The 16,393-nt window shown below is 42.0% G+C and overlaps 1 protein-coding gene across 2 annotated transcripts in view; it reads left to right on the top strand.

Annotated features, from left to right (window-relative positions):
* Positions 1-11,287, top strand: part of PRIMA1 (proline rich membrane anchor 1) — a 47,557-nt gene extending 36,270 nt beyond the window's left edge. Inside the window, exons 4-5 of one of the 2 annotated variants that reach the window (XM_056493290.1) lie at positions 4,342-4,555; positions 6,865-6,952. In XM_056493290.1, coding sequence (XP_056349265.1) covers positions 4,342-4,357 — 16 coding nt within the window. In that variant the 3' untranslated portion in view covers positions 4,358-4,555; positions 6,865-6,952. Of the gene's footprint in view, positions 1-4,341; positions 4,556-6,864 lie in introns of both variants that reach the window. The other variant, XM_056493289.1, reaches the window with a different exon arrangement.
* Positions 11,288-16,393: the final 5,106 nt, after the last annotated feature.

The following is a 16,393-nucleotide window of genomic DNA, read 5'->3' as shown; positions in this document are numbered from 1 at the left end:
CTGTGCCTTAGCTGCCTGCACTGCTCTGCAGCAGGACAGGCCTTTGAGGAGCAGGAGTGTGCCCAGCTCATCCCCAAAAGGCACAGTCCACTGCCAGGCATGGCCATTGCTATGACCATCCTCCAGACATATTTTGGCTTTGTTCAAAGTGCCTTCATTTCATGCATTTAATGTATTTTTTAAATGCATTTTTAATTTATTTTTATCTTGTTTGGTAGCTTTTTGCCAGTCTGAAAAGTTGGCATTATGAGTTCTTTTTTTTTTTTTACATTAGTCCCATTCATTTTTCTCCTTTTATAATCAAAACATATTGACAGTATATTCTACACTGTGAACACATGACAGATAATATCAACTTTAATATCCCTCCAGTCAATAAAACCTTTTAAAGATCATTAGAGGGAATGCAAAGAGTGGGTTATTATGTGAGGGGTCACTGAAAGTACTTTTATCAATTATGACAGTTAATTGTCCAGTATCCTAATAATAAAGGTTCTCTTCATTAATTATGCGTCTCTTCATTAAGATTGGTTTCATGCAGGAGCCTAATTCTGAAGTTAGCTTAATTGAAGACTTAGTAGGAAATGGGATTGCATCTATCACCTTTGTCTCCCAGGGACAGATCTTCTTCCTGTGTAACATCAGAACCAATCCTCTTCAAATCCAACAAAGTCTGTGGAATTACTCTGACTTTGCATTGCTGAAAATAAATGGAGACTAAATTCCACTTCTTAAATTTCACATGTGGCTCAGCAGTCTACTGTAATTACTTGCAATCTGAACAGCCCAAATCCTCCCTTTAGAGATACCCAGAGTGAGTTCAGCAGGCTGAGAGAGGTGCACTTGTGCAGAGGGAGATCTGCCCCCCACCCTCTGCAGCTCAGGGAACCTCTTGAGTGCTGATGAATGGCTGCCAAGCAATATGGATTGTTTTTTCCATGAGGGAAACACTCAGCAAAGGCTCAGTCCGTGCACAGAGAGAGTTTGAGTGTGAACCATCCCAAACAGAAATTGCCCACATGCCAGCAGGGCTTGCTTAAACATACTCCAGAAAGTGGTCAGCTAAAATTGGCTGTGAGGCAGAGCTGAGTTAGCTCACAGGCTTTGAAACACTCATGTGAACAGTCAGAGAAGAAGAACCTCTCCTTGGCAATTGGAATCTTGGAGTTATGTCAAGCTATCCTGCAACATGATTTCCAGAGCTGTGAAAGAGACTTTCTCCTTTTGCATAATCATCCTGGCACTATGCAGAGCACTTGTACAGATCTTCTCTCCCTCTCCACACAAGACAGACAGAAAAGGTTTGAAGATGGTAAAAATTGTATGATTACTTGCTCTTGTAAATATTATTTATTATCTGACCATGGATTCAGTTTGGCTAAGACTGAAGTACTTGAAGGTCTCTAGGGAAAGAATGGCCTTTTCAGATTCACAAGAGACTTTTTATTTGTTTTCACAAGGAGCAAAGGGGCAATGCAGCTTGAGGAAGGAGAATTCCATCAAATGTCTAAAATTGAAAATAACTCAATATACATTGTCCTTTCAAATGCTGCAGGTAATATTGTCCAAGATACCTGTAACACTTTCTAGTTTGGAAGAGTAAGTAAAAAAAAAAAAATTATATATTGTGATAAAAAGTAATAAACACTGTGACAAGACAGTTTGTTGGTCTTTTAGATGCTGGACTCTAACTTACCTGAGTAGAGATGGAAATATGGGCGATACATGTAAAAGCCTTGGGTGATAAACACTGAGCAGTAGTGAGTGTATTGCTAAAAGTTGTCCAGATGGAGCTGCTTTTTATTATAACTGTAAAACATTTGCTTTGTATGTGGGAGGTAGTAGAGCCAGTAACCTCTTCCTACGAGTAATGAATAGTGTACTGCCTGTTTTCTGGACAGATAGATGGTCCACATATGGCCATTAGCTAATTTAATAGAGAAAAACTAAGGTTCCAGAGAATTTTCATCATTAGGGTTTCTTCTTTGACTTCTGTCTTTACATTGTCTAATAAAATATAGTCAGACTGATTTTTTTCTTGTCTCTATGAGACAGTGAAAGGCAGAAGTCAGAATGTGACTTCTTCCATGATCCTGAAGCTTTTCACCAGAGAAGTGTCCTCCTCCAACACGAGCCCTTTAGGTGTGAGCCATAGCACCAGATTGGCCAGCAAGGCTGGTTGTGTGTGGCCACACACAGATTTAATGGCTTTGTCCCTGAAAGCTGCTGTTGTCAATGCACTAGCAGGAGTCCTGTTCACAAACCCCTCTTAGAAAGCAACTTCTCTTGTCCCACCAGTTCTCTCATGGAAAGTCATTCACCCCTCCATTCATGTTCTTTATGTTCCTATAAACATTCAGATTATGCAGAGTGATGGTCTAGTAACTGAATAACACGACAAAATTTATTCTTCCATTCCTATCTGCTAAATAAGGATGCATTTGAAGTGTGACTGCAGCCCACACATCATCTTGTCTGGGCTTCCAGCAGTGAAGTCTAGCCCAGGGCTCTCAGCACAGCTGCTACAGGTATGGCTGGCATCCTAGCCCTGGAGAGGAAGCTGAGTGAAAGTACACGACAGAGATACCTACCCTGATTCTTACTGAACATTTTGTAACCCAGAAAGATGCCTCTGCAGCTTGATCTCTAATGGTATATAGGTAGCTTGGATATTTCTGTCTGTATTTCTGGGTATGACCCCTGAGGATAGACCAATCCTATGATGCAAATGGGTGTGTTGTATGAGACTCAATTTTATTGAAAATCATTATCTATTATGTGTTGATAGCTAATGAAATATCGTTATGGAGAAGAGCTTTGAGATCACTGCACATATAATAAGTGAAACAGCTCTCTGGCTTGCCTTCTGCTTCAGCCACTTTGCCCCAGGGGCCACCAGGCACACACTCAACCCAGCACAGAAGTGGGGCTGCCAAATGGAGCTGCCCAGAGAACTTTGTTCAGGGGTGAAACAGCAGTGAGGAGACAGACAAGCTCTTTACATGCTACTAAGAGCACCTTCCTGAGAGGATCTGAAAACCAAAGGGAATTTTGGCATAGGGACCCTGTGCATTGGCACAGATACAATTGTGCAAAGTACACAATTGTACTCACAATTGCCTCATAGCTTTCACCTTTGGTAAAATCTCTGTCAGTTGATACTGATACTCATACAGTGCAATCTTTCATGTATATATGTATGTATATAAAAAGAGAATTTTGCAGTTGGCTTTTACAATTTACAGTTTTGTACCACTGCTCAGCAAAGAAGGAAATTTCACTTTGAACTTCTGAGTACTGGTCATCCCCTCCAACAATGCATACCAAAAAAACAGTGTTTTGTCCTCTAACTATACCTGAAAAGAAGAATGACCCTCTCTTTCTGTTTGGAAAGAAATAGGATATGTATTTCCCCAGAGAATAATCCAGGGCAGCAAACCCCCAGGTGGAGACAGGTGTCTCCTAGCAGTGCTGAGTCGGGTATGGGAACCCCAGAAAGAGGTGAATTTGAGATCCTATCATGTCTCTGCTGCCAGCTCAAGGTCACCCCTTCCTAGCTTGATTGGATTTCCTTGGAACCCAGCCTTCCCAGATGCTGGACTTGATGCACTGGCACTCAACAGAGACATTGCTGTGGAGGTAGTTAGGAGAAACAGGTTTGTAACACTCAGGCTGTCTTATGAAATCAGGTTTTATTCTAAACTCTCATTCCTTTCAAGCATGAAGCACCTGGATGTGTATGAGATGTGGATTGCACTGGGAGTTTTAAACTCTCTTGCAGCTTTCTGTTTTGGACAAAACTTCTGTTCCCGTGTCAAAGCAATCTTACTCTTCTCAAAGCTTTATTAAGTCATAACACCAATGTCATGGATAAATGAATAGTCTGTTCTAGGTTTACTTTATTTTGCCAGAGTCACAGACAAAGATTTTCTGAAGTGTGTACGAATGGGACACAAGGTGAAGCACTCTCCTAGTTCTCTGTCACATAATTGCCTTACAAACAGTAGGTCTACACCAAATTTACACAACAGCCAAAGCTGGCAAGGAGGGTTTTGTCAAATATGCCAACTACATTTTGTGACTAGACATGATAAAGGGCCAAAACTATGTTTCCATTTAAAAAAATTCTAAATGTAGAACGCAAAAATTGTGTTTAAATGTGCATCAGTACATTGACCTTTACCCAGGACTCTGCAGAGGATTGATACAAGCCAATATGAGGAGCCAAAATGAAATTCTTTGGTAAATAAGATATATAATGTGATCAGAATCTCATGTGAAATTTTAGCTGATGTGTGAAATATACTATTAAACAGCTGTTTGATGCTTTCTTGATTTTAGGACCCGCACAAGTTAATGCATGCATGGTGGAGAGGTCATTATGGACTCTGAGGCATCATTTCAGGCTAAGCTGTACAGAGTTGCATGGCCAGAGTTTCATTCACAGATGTTTGGCATGAAGACCCAATTTGTTTGCTAAACAATGTATAGCAAATCACACTGTAAAACAATGCAAACCACTTATTAGTGAAAAGCCTGTTTCGCCTGCCACCAAGTGAGTATGTCACAGATATGAATAGTTCCCCACTCATTCCCTCACTAATTGAAACATCCCTTTAACCAATGAAGAGCAACCCAGGAATGGAAGTGTATAAATATGTGTCCATAACTTATCATCTGAAAGGGGGCTTGGAGTATTACACTTTGGAAAATCATGCACAATTTGGCTTATTAGGCAGAAAATAGGACAAAAGAGTTCCCCTTGGTGTGCAAGAAGAAAATTTGCATACTTGGATCTCAACAGTCAACAAAACTTAGAGTAAAAAGAGTTAGTGGCACAAAGCTAGTGGCACACAGAGAGCCAATCCCTAATGCAAGAGGGCACTTGAAAAATCACAACAAGCCAAAATGACCTTGTATATTTAAATGCATGGGCTAATTTAATCACAGTGACTAGTGCATAGCAGTGTGCCAAGCCTGTGATCTAAATGGTGTAACTGGGGCAAGTCTGACCCCAAATCCCTGCCTGTTGTGCATTTGAAAACAAACAGAGAGAAGGAGTTAACATGGTAAACAAAAATGAGAGGAAGACTTTTTTGTCATAAAGAAAGAGAAGGAAGTCTAGACAGGGAAAGAAAATGGAACTGAAGAGGTGCAGAAACATAGGAGACCAAAGAAAGAAGGGGTAAATAGGAGAAAAACATCAAGTAAAAGTGGCCAAAATGTCTTCATTTTTTAACTATTGATAGGTTTGGAACTGGGAGAAAAGAAAAAGGAAATAATTTTTGAAATCAGCAGAGATGTTTAGACAGCCACAGCATTTTTTCTGCCCTGAAAAAACAATAAGCAGTGCCATCAGATTCTCCACTCCTCCTGTCAGGGATGTGGCGAGGTGGATGTGTGCTTTCAGTGGCACAGAAGAAAGACCCACACGACCTCGTGTCAGATGCAGACAGGCACTGCATGTTGAGCACTGAAAAACAGTTCATCAATCCCCTTAGTGTATCCTTAACTCCTAGTCTCCCATTTCCATTCTCTAATAGCTGGAATCGTGACTAATATTAACAGGCTTTAACTCTTACCAGGTAGAGAGGCTCAAAATATCACAATCAGAAGTATTTTCTTTGAGACTAAAAGCAAATTTACCTACCTGTAATCACTCTCCATAAATCTTTCATTAATACTTTGCTGAAATTAAATACCATTAACCATTTTTTATCAATTGATGTTTGTTTTGTTAAACATTGACAAGAACAATAGCATAGACTGACTGTTGCAATACTTGTATCTGGTCCTCTTTTTGCCCTCAGCAACACCTTAAACTCAAGACACTCATCTGAAATATCTGTATGGAAAACAGATAAAAAAAAGCTTTTTTCCTCCTACTATGTTTAAAACCTCAAGCCACTTTTGAGACAGGAAGTTGTGGGGGGAAGTTACAAAATGGAACATGGTCTGTTACAGGACTTACACTCAGATCTCCCTTTTCAGAGTAACTATAAAATCCTAAATAAATTATTTGGCTCTGTGATGTACAGATGGTTGATAGCTTTCTGCACTTGTTGAGAATTTCCTGAATTGTCTCACAATTAACACATGATCCTGGGCTATGTTACCAAATAATCTGAGTGGCCACTAAACAAAACAAGAAGGTGATGGTGCTGGAAGTCTGGTCAGCAGTCACCATGTTTCAGTCACTAACTCAGACACCAAGAACACAGACACAAATGCCTTGGGCACAAAGCCTCTGACACATTTTGGGTATCCACTTTCAGCTGTTCTGAACCATGTTTTATAAGTTTTTCTCCTCTGGCTGTGGACATTGTATGGGGTAGTCACCACAAGTCTGCTCTGGTCACATGAGTCCGCACCTAGTGACTGAACACAGTGGTGTCCTGATGACTGCTGAGGGGGTTGGGTCCTTGGTGGACACGGCTGGTCATCATCCCAGCTGGAAAGATATGACACTTTGAGGAGAAAGGTCATGGCTGCCCCAAGGCAGAGCCCAATCCAGCACCCAGCCCAGCATCCCAGCCTGTACTCCAGAGATGGAGGTGGCAGAGGAGGACATTCCTTCCAGCAGCCTTCATCTCATGCATCACTAACAGACTAACATGGGGACACCAATAGCACATCGTGACACCTCAGGATCAGACCTGTTACCTTCCAGGTGGACTGTGATGCTTGACAAAATTAGCTGCTGCTTTGGCCTGTGTTCAGAAAGGGGAAAATAGACAGGAGAAGTTCAGTATTATCATGTACCTTCCATGTCCTTTTGATGATCTGTATTGACAAAGATGTTGATCTCTGTTCTTTCTTCTCTCCCTGCCTGCCCATACATCACCGCACCCGGGATGACCCAAGGAAACCAATGAGGAAAGAAGAGAACGGAACCAGTCGGTCGGAATATGCAATGACCTCCTCCCAGAACAACAAAACCGTTGATAACAATGCGGTTGTATAATCCCCAGAGCCCCGAGCGCAGGAGGTGGCAAACTTTAAAGCACACACACGGAGTATGCAAGGTGGGTGAAATGAGGAACAAAGGGAGCTCTGTGGCCAAGGACTTCATTTCAGTGACCCAGAAGAGAAAACCAGGCTGCTCTCCAGGCTTGCTACTACTCCAATGAAGGATAGACTCACCCACCTGGGCTGCCCAGAGAAAAGGCCTCACAAAGGCATAAGCACTGCATGCTGCATCCCGTGAAAGCGATGTCGCCATGCCTTCCGCTTCTTCTCCCTCTCTGCCCCTACTTTTAAGTTTGAATTGAGTGTCCACAAAAAGCTTCTGAAGTAGGATCTTCTGAGGAGAGGGTGATCTGCCAGAGTGGCAGCAGTTTTTCACAGATGGGTCAGAGGGAGGTGTCTCCCTCTAAATGGGATGACACTTCCCTCTAAATGGTGAGAGGTGTCACCTATGTGCTTCTCCAGCCTGTGAGGATTCATACGCTGATTCTTCATCCTTTTAATTCTTACTATTTTGTTATTAAAAAGGGAACAGAGGTTTCTGTTAAGCAATCAACCAAAATTGGCCTGAACTTGTGACTTATCCCAGGAAATTTATCTGTGGTCTAGTGACTATGCAGTTTTCATGGCTGAAGGCTTTTCAGGCAGAAGAAATCAAAATGTAAGATTTTAGCAGTTAGCATTGCTACCGAAAGAGATGTTATTAAGGTGTGCTTTAAACATTATTATTATTTCATAATCAGCCTCCTTTTTTTGCACCACGCTTTTATTTTATCTTTAAAAATGTTCCCTTTCGAAATTCCATGTTTCTCTGTGTTTGCACCACACTGATTCCGCAGGGAAACTCCTACAGGAAAGATCCTGTTTACATCTTGGTGTTAGTGTTTGGGCAGGATTGTATTGAAAGGACTAGCAGCCCTTTAAAATTCTCTTCATTCACTGGCTAATGTTGCTCCCTGAAAGTGTTGAGTCTCCTGAACTGATGCACTGAGGACATTGCAGGTCTGGCTTGTGGGACCACTTTTGGGAGTCTGCTAGCTGGTTGTGCCCACATTACCTTGATCTCTGCCTCTCCTGAGCTGAGTCTGAAGGTGGTGCCAAGTTCAGCATACAGTTCAGTATCCTTTCCATGACATGGATTGCAGACTATTTAAAGCAAAGCTGAATCTACCCAAATTCATTTCACGTGGATCTCAGGTCAGACTCTGTAAGTAGCCCTTAGGGTAAAGGTGATGAGACTAGTTGACATGCTGGTCTTTCCCTACCTCCTGGAAACTTTCCTTTGTGTCACATCTCCACGTGTACGTCTCCATTCACCTCTGTGCTGAACGTCGTGATGCAGTCAAAGACAATTTACACCCTGGCTTCTTGTCTGGACATAAAACTTTGGTACCACTCAGTCTCCATGTCTGTGGGTAACTCCCAGTGCAGTCTCACCCCAGGACCTGGCTGCCCCCAGCTGTGCTGTCCCTCGGTACTGCAACACACCAATACTTCAGTTTTAAATAAGGATGTGCCTGAACTGCAGAAATCAGACCTTGATTCTGAGTGCATACCACCCTGTGGGTAATCAATTCCTAAAATGCAGAGTTTGGCATGATGGTAGAAGAAGACAATGTTCTGCAGATCTTCCCAAAAAAAAGCTCTGAAATGTCCAAATCAGCAGTCACAGCTCAGGCCCATCTGTAGTTTTCTATTACCTATCGAAAAATAGGGTGTATGTATATAAGTACTATTTCAATTATAAAATGAAATGCTGCTATATATTGCTCTTGAGAAATTTATGTAGTTATTAATTTAGCTTTTTAGTCTGTCATCATTATGTAGAAGCCTAACTGCATAAAATTATTTTTTAAAGCTAGACTTTCTTGGGAAGTGAATGCAATTACAAAAGTGAAAGGAGGCAAGTAGCCCTTTGCCCAGGAGTATGATCATTCCCAGCCACATTCATGTTGTGTGCTTGTGCAAGACAGTGATATGTTCTTAGATCCAAAGTGGGATTAAAATGACACCATTTATGATTTGAGTCTAGTATCCCAAATGTTGATTGCCTAAAGCACTTAGCCCCTAAATACTATAATAAAAATATTGCAAGTATATTTCTAGAGTATTTTTAAGCTATAACATTTATTTTGGTGTAGTTATCTATGTTTGCCTTTTTTTATTCCAGTTGTTTCAGCCTAAATGTGGAAATGTGGCATAGTTTGAGACTGGTTGCATGTTTATCTGAAAGCATAAAGTATGAATGCAGACAAGGTTAGCATAATATGGGCTCAGGATTAGCACTTTCTGCTAAAGGTTGTTGATTTTATTTGTTTCCTTATACAGCTTTAAAGGCATGTTCTGTAAGGTCAAAATCACAAACAGGATTTGTAGGTCATTATGTCCATCAAAATATGTCTGGTGTTTGCTAAAAAAGAGTAAAAAGAGATGGTCACCAACCATTGTCTGATTTTCAGTAATATCAGTGTTAAAATGTCCTCTCTAGAGAAGACCCTGGTACATGACACAACCCACAAGCAAACCCTGCCCAGGCCCCATGAGGACTCTTCAGAAGAACATAAACTTCAAAAACTTCATGGAGACTGAAGAGGCAGGCATTCCAAGACACATCACATGCCACCTAGGATCTATTTCCAACTCTACCACTGATCTGCTGTTTACTAGCAAGTAAATTTGCTGCTCTGTGCCTCAGTTTACCCATCAGTATAATCAAGATAAAAGTAGGTACCAGCTCTGTGGCAGTATTTTGAGAGAAATACATGTGGCTTCTTTGCTAGGTGGATATACACTATCCTTATATGCAACATGCTGATAAATGCATCGGGCACATAATTACCATTATAGTTCTTGAGCAGACATTCCTCACCTGCTTTTATAAAGCATTGGCCACAGAAAAGCAGCAGCAGGCAGGCTGAGAGCTGCTCTTCTGCTTGCCCAGAGCCTTTGCCCTCAGCCCTCACATCTCAGCATGGCAGGGACAGGTGGGAAGTCTTGCATGGGGTAGTTTTGCCTTTAGATTCCTGCCCAGGTATGGTTGACTACATTGCACCAAAGTGATCTTGAGAAAGGACCTCGGAAAAGTATATTGGAACCAGGTTTTCTCTTCAGAAAAGGGAGGCTAGACAGGGGATATCACTGAGGAGTGATTTCTGGGGCTTGCTGATGGGGTTTAAGGTTGTGTTTAATACTCTACAGACTACTTGCAAAGCTTATATAAGAGAGGCTTCTGTGCTTCCTTATTGTTCTATAATTAAATACAAAGGGAAAGGAAGAGGTCAGATACATAAGCACTTCACTAAGCAGTGATCCTGGATCTGGGGAACTGGCAACCCAAAATGCAGCTTTACAAGCATTTTGAGTTCCTTTTTAGCCACTGAAATATCAGGGGTAGAAAGGAACCTGCCTAGCTCCATTCACAAAACAGCCAGATGCCCAGATGGCAGATGTGAAGGTGGCCAGTCCCTACACAGAAGGTACTTGCTGTGCTCTGACCACCACCAGACAAACTCAGCAGACTGCTGCCCTCAGTCTGAGGGAGAGCAGCAGCTCCAAACCTCTTCTCAAGGATCACCACTAGCAGGGAATGCTCCTTAAGGGCCTGAGCTGTGAAGTGTGGAGTTTGCTCGTTCCTCACAAGACAGGAAGGCAGAGCTGCAGCCCCACCCTGCTGCCCTTCTGTCCCTCACCTGACACAGCAGTGTGCCCAGGGAATCATTTCTGCCTTGGACAGATGCTGCAAAAACAGACATGGAAAGAAAGGGGAAAGTTCTACGAAGTATAAAATATAGATATATTGATATATATCTATACAGAGACCTAATTGTCCAGTCTTGCATGCCATATGGTCACAGCACGTGGGGAAAGTGTGGGCACCCTGCTCCAACCAGGTCATGACCGTAGATGCTGCCAAGCAATGGAGAATCAGGCCTGTGGTAGATATGTATTTACAATACTCCCTGCACCTGTACAAACAAAAATATATTATTTTAAACTGCAAAATAGTGTGTTTAAATCAATGCATGAATGTAAATATTCTAAGATCTGCCTTCTTGACTGTGTACCACATGTACAGATGAAAACGAATATTGTTTTAGGAAATCTGTATCGGTGGTTAAATGACTAAAGAGAAAAAAATATCAGAATTAATGTTGTCATGTTTCTCAAACAAGCCATTAATGTATATTTAGTATTTAAGGATATTGCTCAATAAGTATGTTCTGTACCAAAAACTGTGTTGCATATACAGATTGTGCAGTACCCTATTTTAAAAAGGCACCATAATTAATTTTTATTTTAAATAAAAATGTACTTGTAAAAACTTTGTTGTGTTCTGTTGGTCATGTAGCTGAGAGCACTGAATGGGAGAATGGCTGCAGTGCCTCTTCAGGCACTTCTCTAATTACCCAAATTTCCCAGATTTGCTTGAGCACTTTCTGTTGTGATTTTGGAGAAGTTCATGGCTGCTGCTTGTGTGTGTGTCTGGGCAGCTCCTGGCTCTGTCTCACCTAATCCTGCAGCTCTTCTCCCTGATATGTGCACTGCTGGTGCTGCATAAACAAAGGGATTACACTCATGCATTCCTGCAGCCCTCCAAAGCTCACTGCAGCCTCTGATTTTTCTTCCTAGCCGTGCTATTAGGGCTGGAGACTTCACTGAACTCGTCGATTTTATGCAGAAAGAAAATCTGACCCTATTGTTTGGGTACTAAAAATTTTTAATACTAGGAAACAAGAAACAGCAAGCCAAACAGTTTGTACTGAATGAACCAGGAAAGATGGTTGGGAGGCTTGATCCATGCACAAAGGCAAATGGACAAAAGCAGGTGTTAGGACATGGCAGGGGTATTTATAAACTTGGAGGAGGGGCGGAATTAGGGCGGAGTTAGGGAGGAGGTCCAATAAAGAAAGGCAATTAGGAATATTAAAATTATTGCAGCAAAAAGGAACCAATGATAACAAGGGAAGCTGAGAACTTTCTGGCAATTATCAACATACCGCAACTGGAGGATTCTGGGGGTGATTTTTTAATCACCACTACTGCAGGGTTTTCCCACAGCCTTAAGCTGTGGTCATCTGAACTTCTATTTGGGGCTAACCCAAATAGCTCATGAAACCGTTTATCTTATGCTGAGGGGCTGGAAGTTTCAAAGTCTAGTTTTAGAGTTATTTCTTCATCTTTCACATAATACTACATATCCTTATTTATTTTGGTGCAAAAGGTAATGTTCACCATTTATATTCTAACTTCCTGGATGGGTTTCAGCTTCCTCTTCCACTCAAGAACAAAAGCAGTTCATGAGCAGTCCTTCAGCAGATCAACACTGACACACTGGTACTGGGTGCTGTGCCTTTAGCAGAAGGGTGAAGAGGTGAAGAGCACACAGCCATGGGGCTGCCACAGCCTGCACTCCTCCTGCCAGAGCAGGAGGCTGAAAACTCCCCAGTGACTGCCAGCTAACACCTCCCATGGGATGGGAGGATTTATTTAAATAGGGAAGCACTTTGGTTGTCTTTAGTTCCCAAGATATTGTTCCCTAACAGCTTTTGCTGATACCTTAGGAATTATTCTAGGTCTCAGTTTGGAAAAAAAACTTAAATAAAATAGATCAACAATAATCATCCAGCATGGTAGGAACATGAAGGGTCTGAAGCACAAGTCTTATAAGGGAGCAGCTGAAGAAGCTAAGAATGTTTAGTTTGGGGAAAGAGAGGCTCAGGGAAAACCTTATCCCTACCTTATCTCTACAACTACCTGAAGGGAGGCTCTAGCAAAATGGAGATCAGTTTCTACTGATAACAAGTGATAGGACAAAAGGAGACAGCCTCAAGTTGCACTAGGAGAGTTTTAGATCAGATATTAGGAAAAACTTGTACTTTTAAAGGTGGAAGTTAAGGGTTGTCAAGAATTGGAAGAAGCTGCCCAGGGAAGTGGTAGAGTCAGGAACCCTGGACCTATTTAAAAGACAGGTATTTGAAAAGCACTTGAGGACATGGTTTAGTGGTGAATGTGATGGTGCTGAATAAGTGCTGGGATTTGATGATCCTAGAGGCCTTTTCCAACCTAAACAACTCTATGTTTCTATGATGCAAAGTGGACAATGAATTACAGAAATAAACATCAAGCTATAGACTAAACCATCAGGTTTAAATATTAGACAGGTTTTGCAGAAGAAAACTTCCACATTAAAATCTCTATGTGACCATAAAGAACGTGCAGTAATTGATCCCTGCTTCAGGCATCAAAACTGTTGGATCAACATCCTTATCTCCAGTCGGCAGAAGAAGAAAGATGTCACTCTGGAGAGCAGGGCACACCCTGGTGTGGTCCCTCCAGTCCTACTAACCCTATCAGCCCCAGATTCTGCTGTTTGGCTGAGCTCTTGTCTTGCTTTAGTTATGATGAGGTGGTCACAACAAGCACTGGGAGGAAAATCTGGTTAGACCAGAGCACACTAAAAAACTGACATCAGGGTTATGTCTTGAGGATACCTGAAAACCTTGCTGAAGAGCCTGATGTTGCCTGATGTGCTCTTCCTTCACCATCCCATCACTGGGAACTGGTGTTATGATAGCCAGAGAGAAATTAGATTACTGGGGTTTGATATTTGGAGAGGGACCAAGAAATTGCAATGAGAGAGATGTGTATTCTGTGATTTGGGTGATATAAAATCATGAAGTGCTTTTCACGGGTTTCATCTGGACACATGTTGCCAAGGTCTACATCTTTTTAAAAGATGCCCAGTACAATTAGTTCCAAATCAGAACTTTCTACATTTCTGAAAGATGCTTTTATTTGGGCATGCTTTATTCATGCAGGTATAGTCTTGGCACACAAAGCAATCAAATGTTTAAAAAAAAAAAAAAAGCCAACTGACAACTGATGTTATAAGTATGTATTTGTCTTCAATTACTGAAGTCTTAACATATATTTAATTTTATATTTAATATTAATATATGTTTCTTTAAAAATATCCCTTTAGAGCTGATCTTCCATTAATAAAGATTTTATCTATTTAAGCCATTTCCTTAATTCTTTGATAATTGCAATGTCTTCAACCGTATTTATAGCACAGAAACAGTTGTCTAATTATGAGTTTACAGAGAAGCTGCCCTTGAAAGTGGCTTGAGACTAAGTTTTTTTAGTATTCAGGAAAAAATACTGAGAATATTAATACCAAGATAGCTGGCATGTTCTTAACTTGTTTTACTTTTGGCTTTAGTTAAAACAAAAGCACTCACTGCAACATTTAAACTCTTGTCCTGCTGCTTCTGTCTTGCACCATGGCCCAGTTTGATATGTGCATGGGGACTGGCAGTTCTCCTGATCAGACTGAGTGTCCTGCCAGCCCAGGCTGTGTGATGTGAGGGTCCAGGCAGGGCTGTGAGCCTGAGCAGCAAACACAGAGCACGTGGGATGTCCTGGGAGCCACCAGTGCCCTGATGGAGCGTGCAGTCCCTCAAGGGGACTTTCCTGGGGAGAGGAGGGATGTGCAAATGCTGGACACTGTGCAGCACCAGCACCCACTCTGAGCCTTTGTTTCAGGCAGTCATTGGACAAGTTAAGGTTCAGTTACAAAATATAGAGGTTGGATGTAGGTAGTTAAACTCCCTGTATCATATATTATTAAATTCTATAAAAAATACTACATCCATGAAAGAAGCATTATTGTACTGACTGGAGTCCTGCTCAGCCTCCAGGGATGCTGGGGAAGGTGCAGGACAGGGCAGACACAATGCATGGGACCAGTTCTGCCTCCCCTAACAACTTGAAAAGAAAATCCTACGGGTTTAGACTTCCCCTTGTATTATAGCAAGGCTTTAGGAAGCTGATTTTATCATGGCTAGATATATCAAATCCTTTTCAGTTGGTTTCCTTGATCTGTTAGTTCTCATTAAAAAAATAGTTACATGGTATTTATATATCTGCCTTGAAAGTATTTTATATGATATCTCACTGTGGCTGAAAGAGAAAGGAAGTTTCTTTGTAAATAGCAGCTGGCTGTTTTCCCTTCCTATGCATTGATATAAATTTCATGAATTCATTTTTGTGCAGCACAAAAAGAACTCGGAGCTGAACGTGAATAAATTTCCCGTTACGTTCACTTCCCCTGCACACGCACTCAGAAATGCTTTCAGTGTTCCAGTTCCATTGAGCACAGCCCCAGTCGGAAGCAGAAAAGAAAATATAAAGAAAAGCAGCAGCATGGCAGACACATCCCCGTGAATGAGCCTGTGAGCCAGAGACAGCCTCCCCTATTTTGATTTGTAATTTGAGGATAATTCAATTAGACATTTCAGGCAATTTAAACATTCATGCATTGTCCAGCACCAAAGCATGAACCGCTCAGCAGCAAACGAGAGCTGACAGCCTTAGCAGGCCGAGGGAAAATCCCAATGTTTGAAAGGAAAAGCTCCCATCTAATTGATATGCCTACTGGAAAATTAAAAAAATAAAGGGGAGGGAGAGGAGAGGTCTGTGCAGGAGGTACCACGAGGGTGAGAGAGGTGCAAAGGGCAGAGTGAGGGGCATGGCCTGGCTGTGGGCTTCACACCTTATTTGCAGCCATTTGCTTCAAACAATATTTCAAAGCCTGGGTGTTCCTTTTAACAAGGGATTGAAATATGAATGCACCTGGTCACCCATCTGCTCACTTCTTCAGAGGTAGCTGAAAGGCAGGCAGGCGTTCAGGAGCAAAATGGGAGCATTCTCATTAACAGCTGCTTATGAAAGCCAGGTGCCCCTGCTCTGAGCCACACTGAGCTGGCTGAAATCATCCCCCTGTGCCAAGGTCCTGGCACTGCCTGCCCTGGCCACAGAAGCCAAATCCCCCCAGGATAACCATGAGGTGCATGGCTCTGAGCCCACAAATGGAGATATTGGCTGCTTGGGCAATAGCTTAGACATGTTAAACTCTGGGTGTGGTAATAACAACAACACAAGAATTTCAGGTGGAATTTCGAACAAGGATGTCTCAGAGCCTTGCTTACTTTGAATGCATTGTCCCTTGTGACCTCTGGATCCAGGGAAGAAATGCCATTTGTCTTGTCCCCAGGAAGCTGCCCTGGAAGCAGCAGGTCACCCTCACCTATCGACCATCTGGCTGGCAGACAAGACAGCTTTGACAGACACAGATCTGGGATGCTCAAAGTCATTCCTTTGGTAACTTTTAGAGGCAGGTGATGAAAGCACCAGGAATCATCAGGTGAAATCTTCTGGCAGGCTATGTGCCTCTGGTGCTCTTGCAATGGCCCCTCAGAAAATCTCTGGAGCAGAAAACTCACCTGTAAAACTTCCCAGGAATGTATCACACCTAGCCCATCTTCATTTTAAGTATTATGCAAGACCAAGTTTGGATGGTAAAAGCCTAAAAAGTACATACAGTACATGTGGATGGCAGATACAGTAGTCATTTTCCTTGAGTCAT

This window comes from Oenanthe melanoleuca, chromosome 5 (genome assembly GCF_029582105.1).
Source record: "Oenanthe melanoleuca isolate GR-GAL-2019-014 chromosome 5, OMel1.0, whole genome shotgun sequence".
NCBI lineage: Eukaryota > Metazoa > Chordata > Aves > Passeriformes > Muscicapidae > Oenanthe > Oenanthe melanoleuca.
Note: the sequence above shows the minus strand (reverse complement) of the source record. Positions and strands in the feature narration are given on the sequence as shown.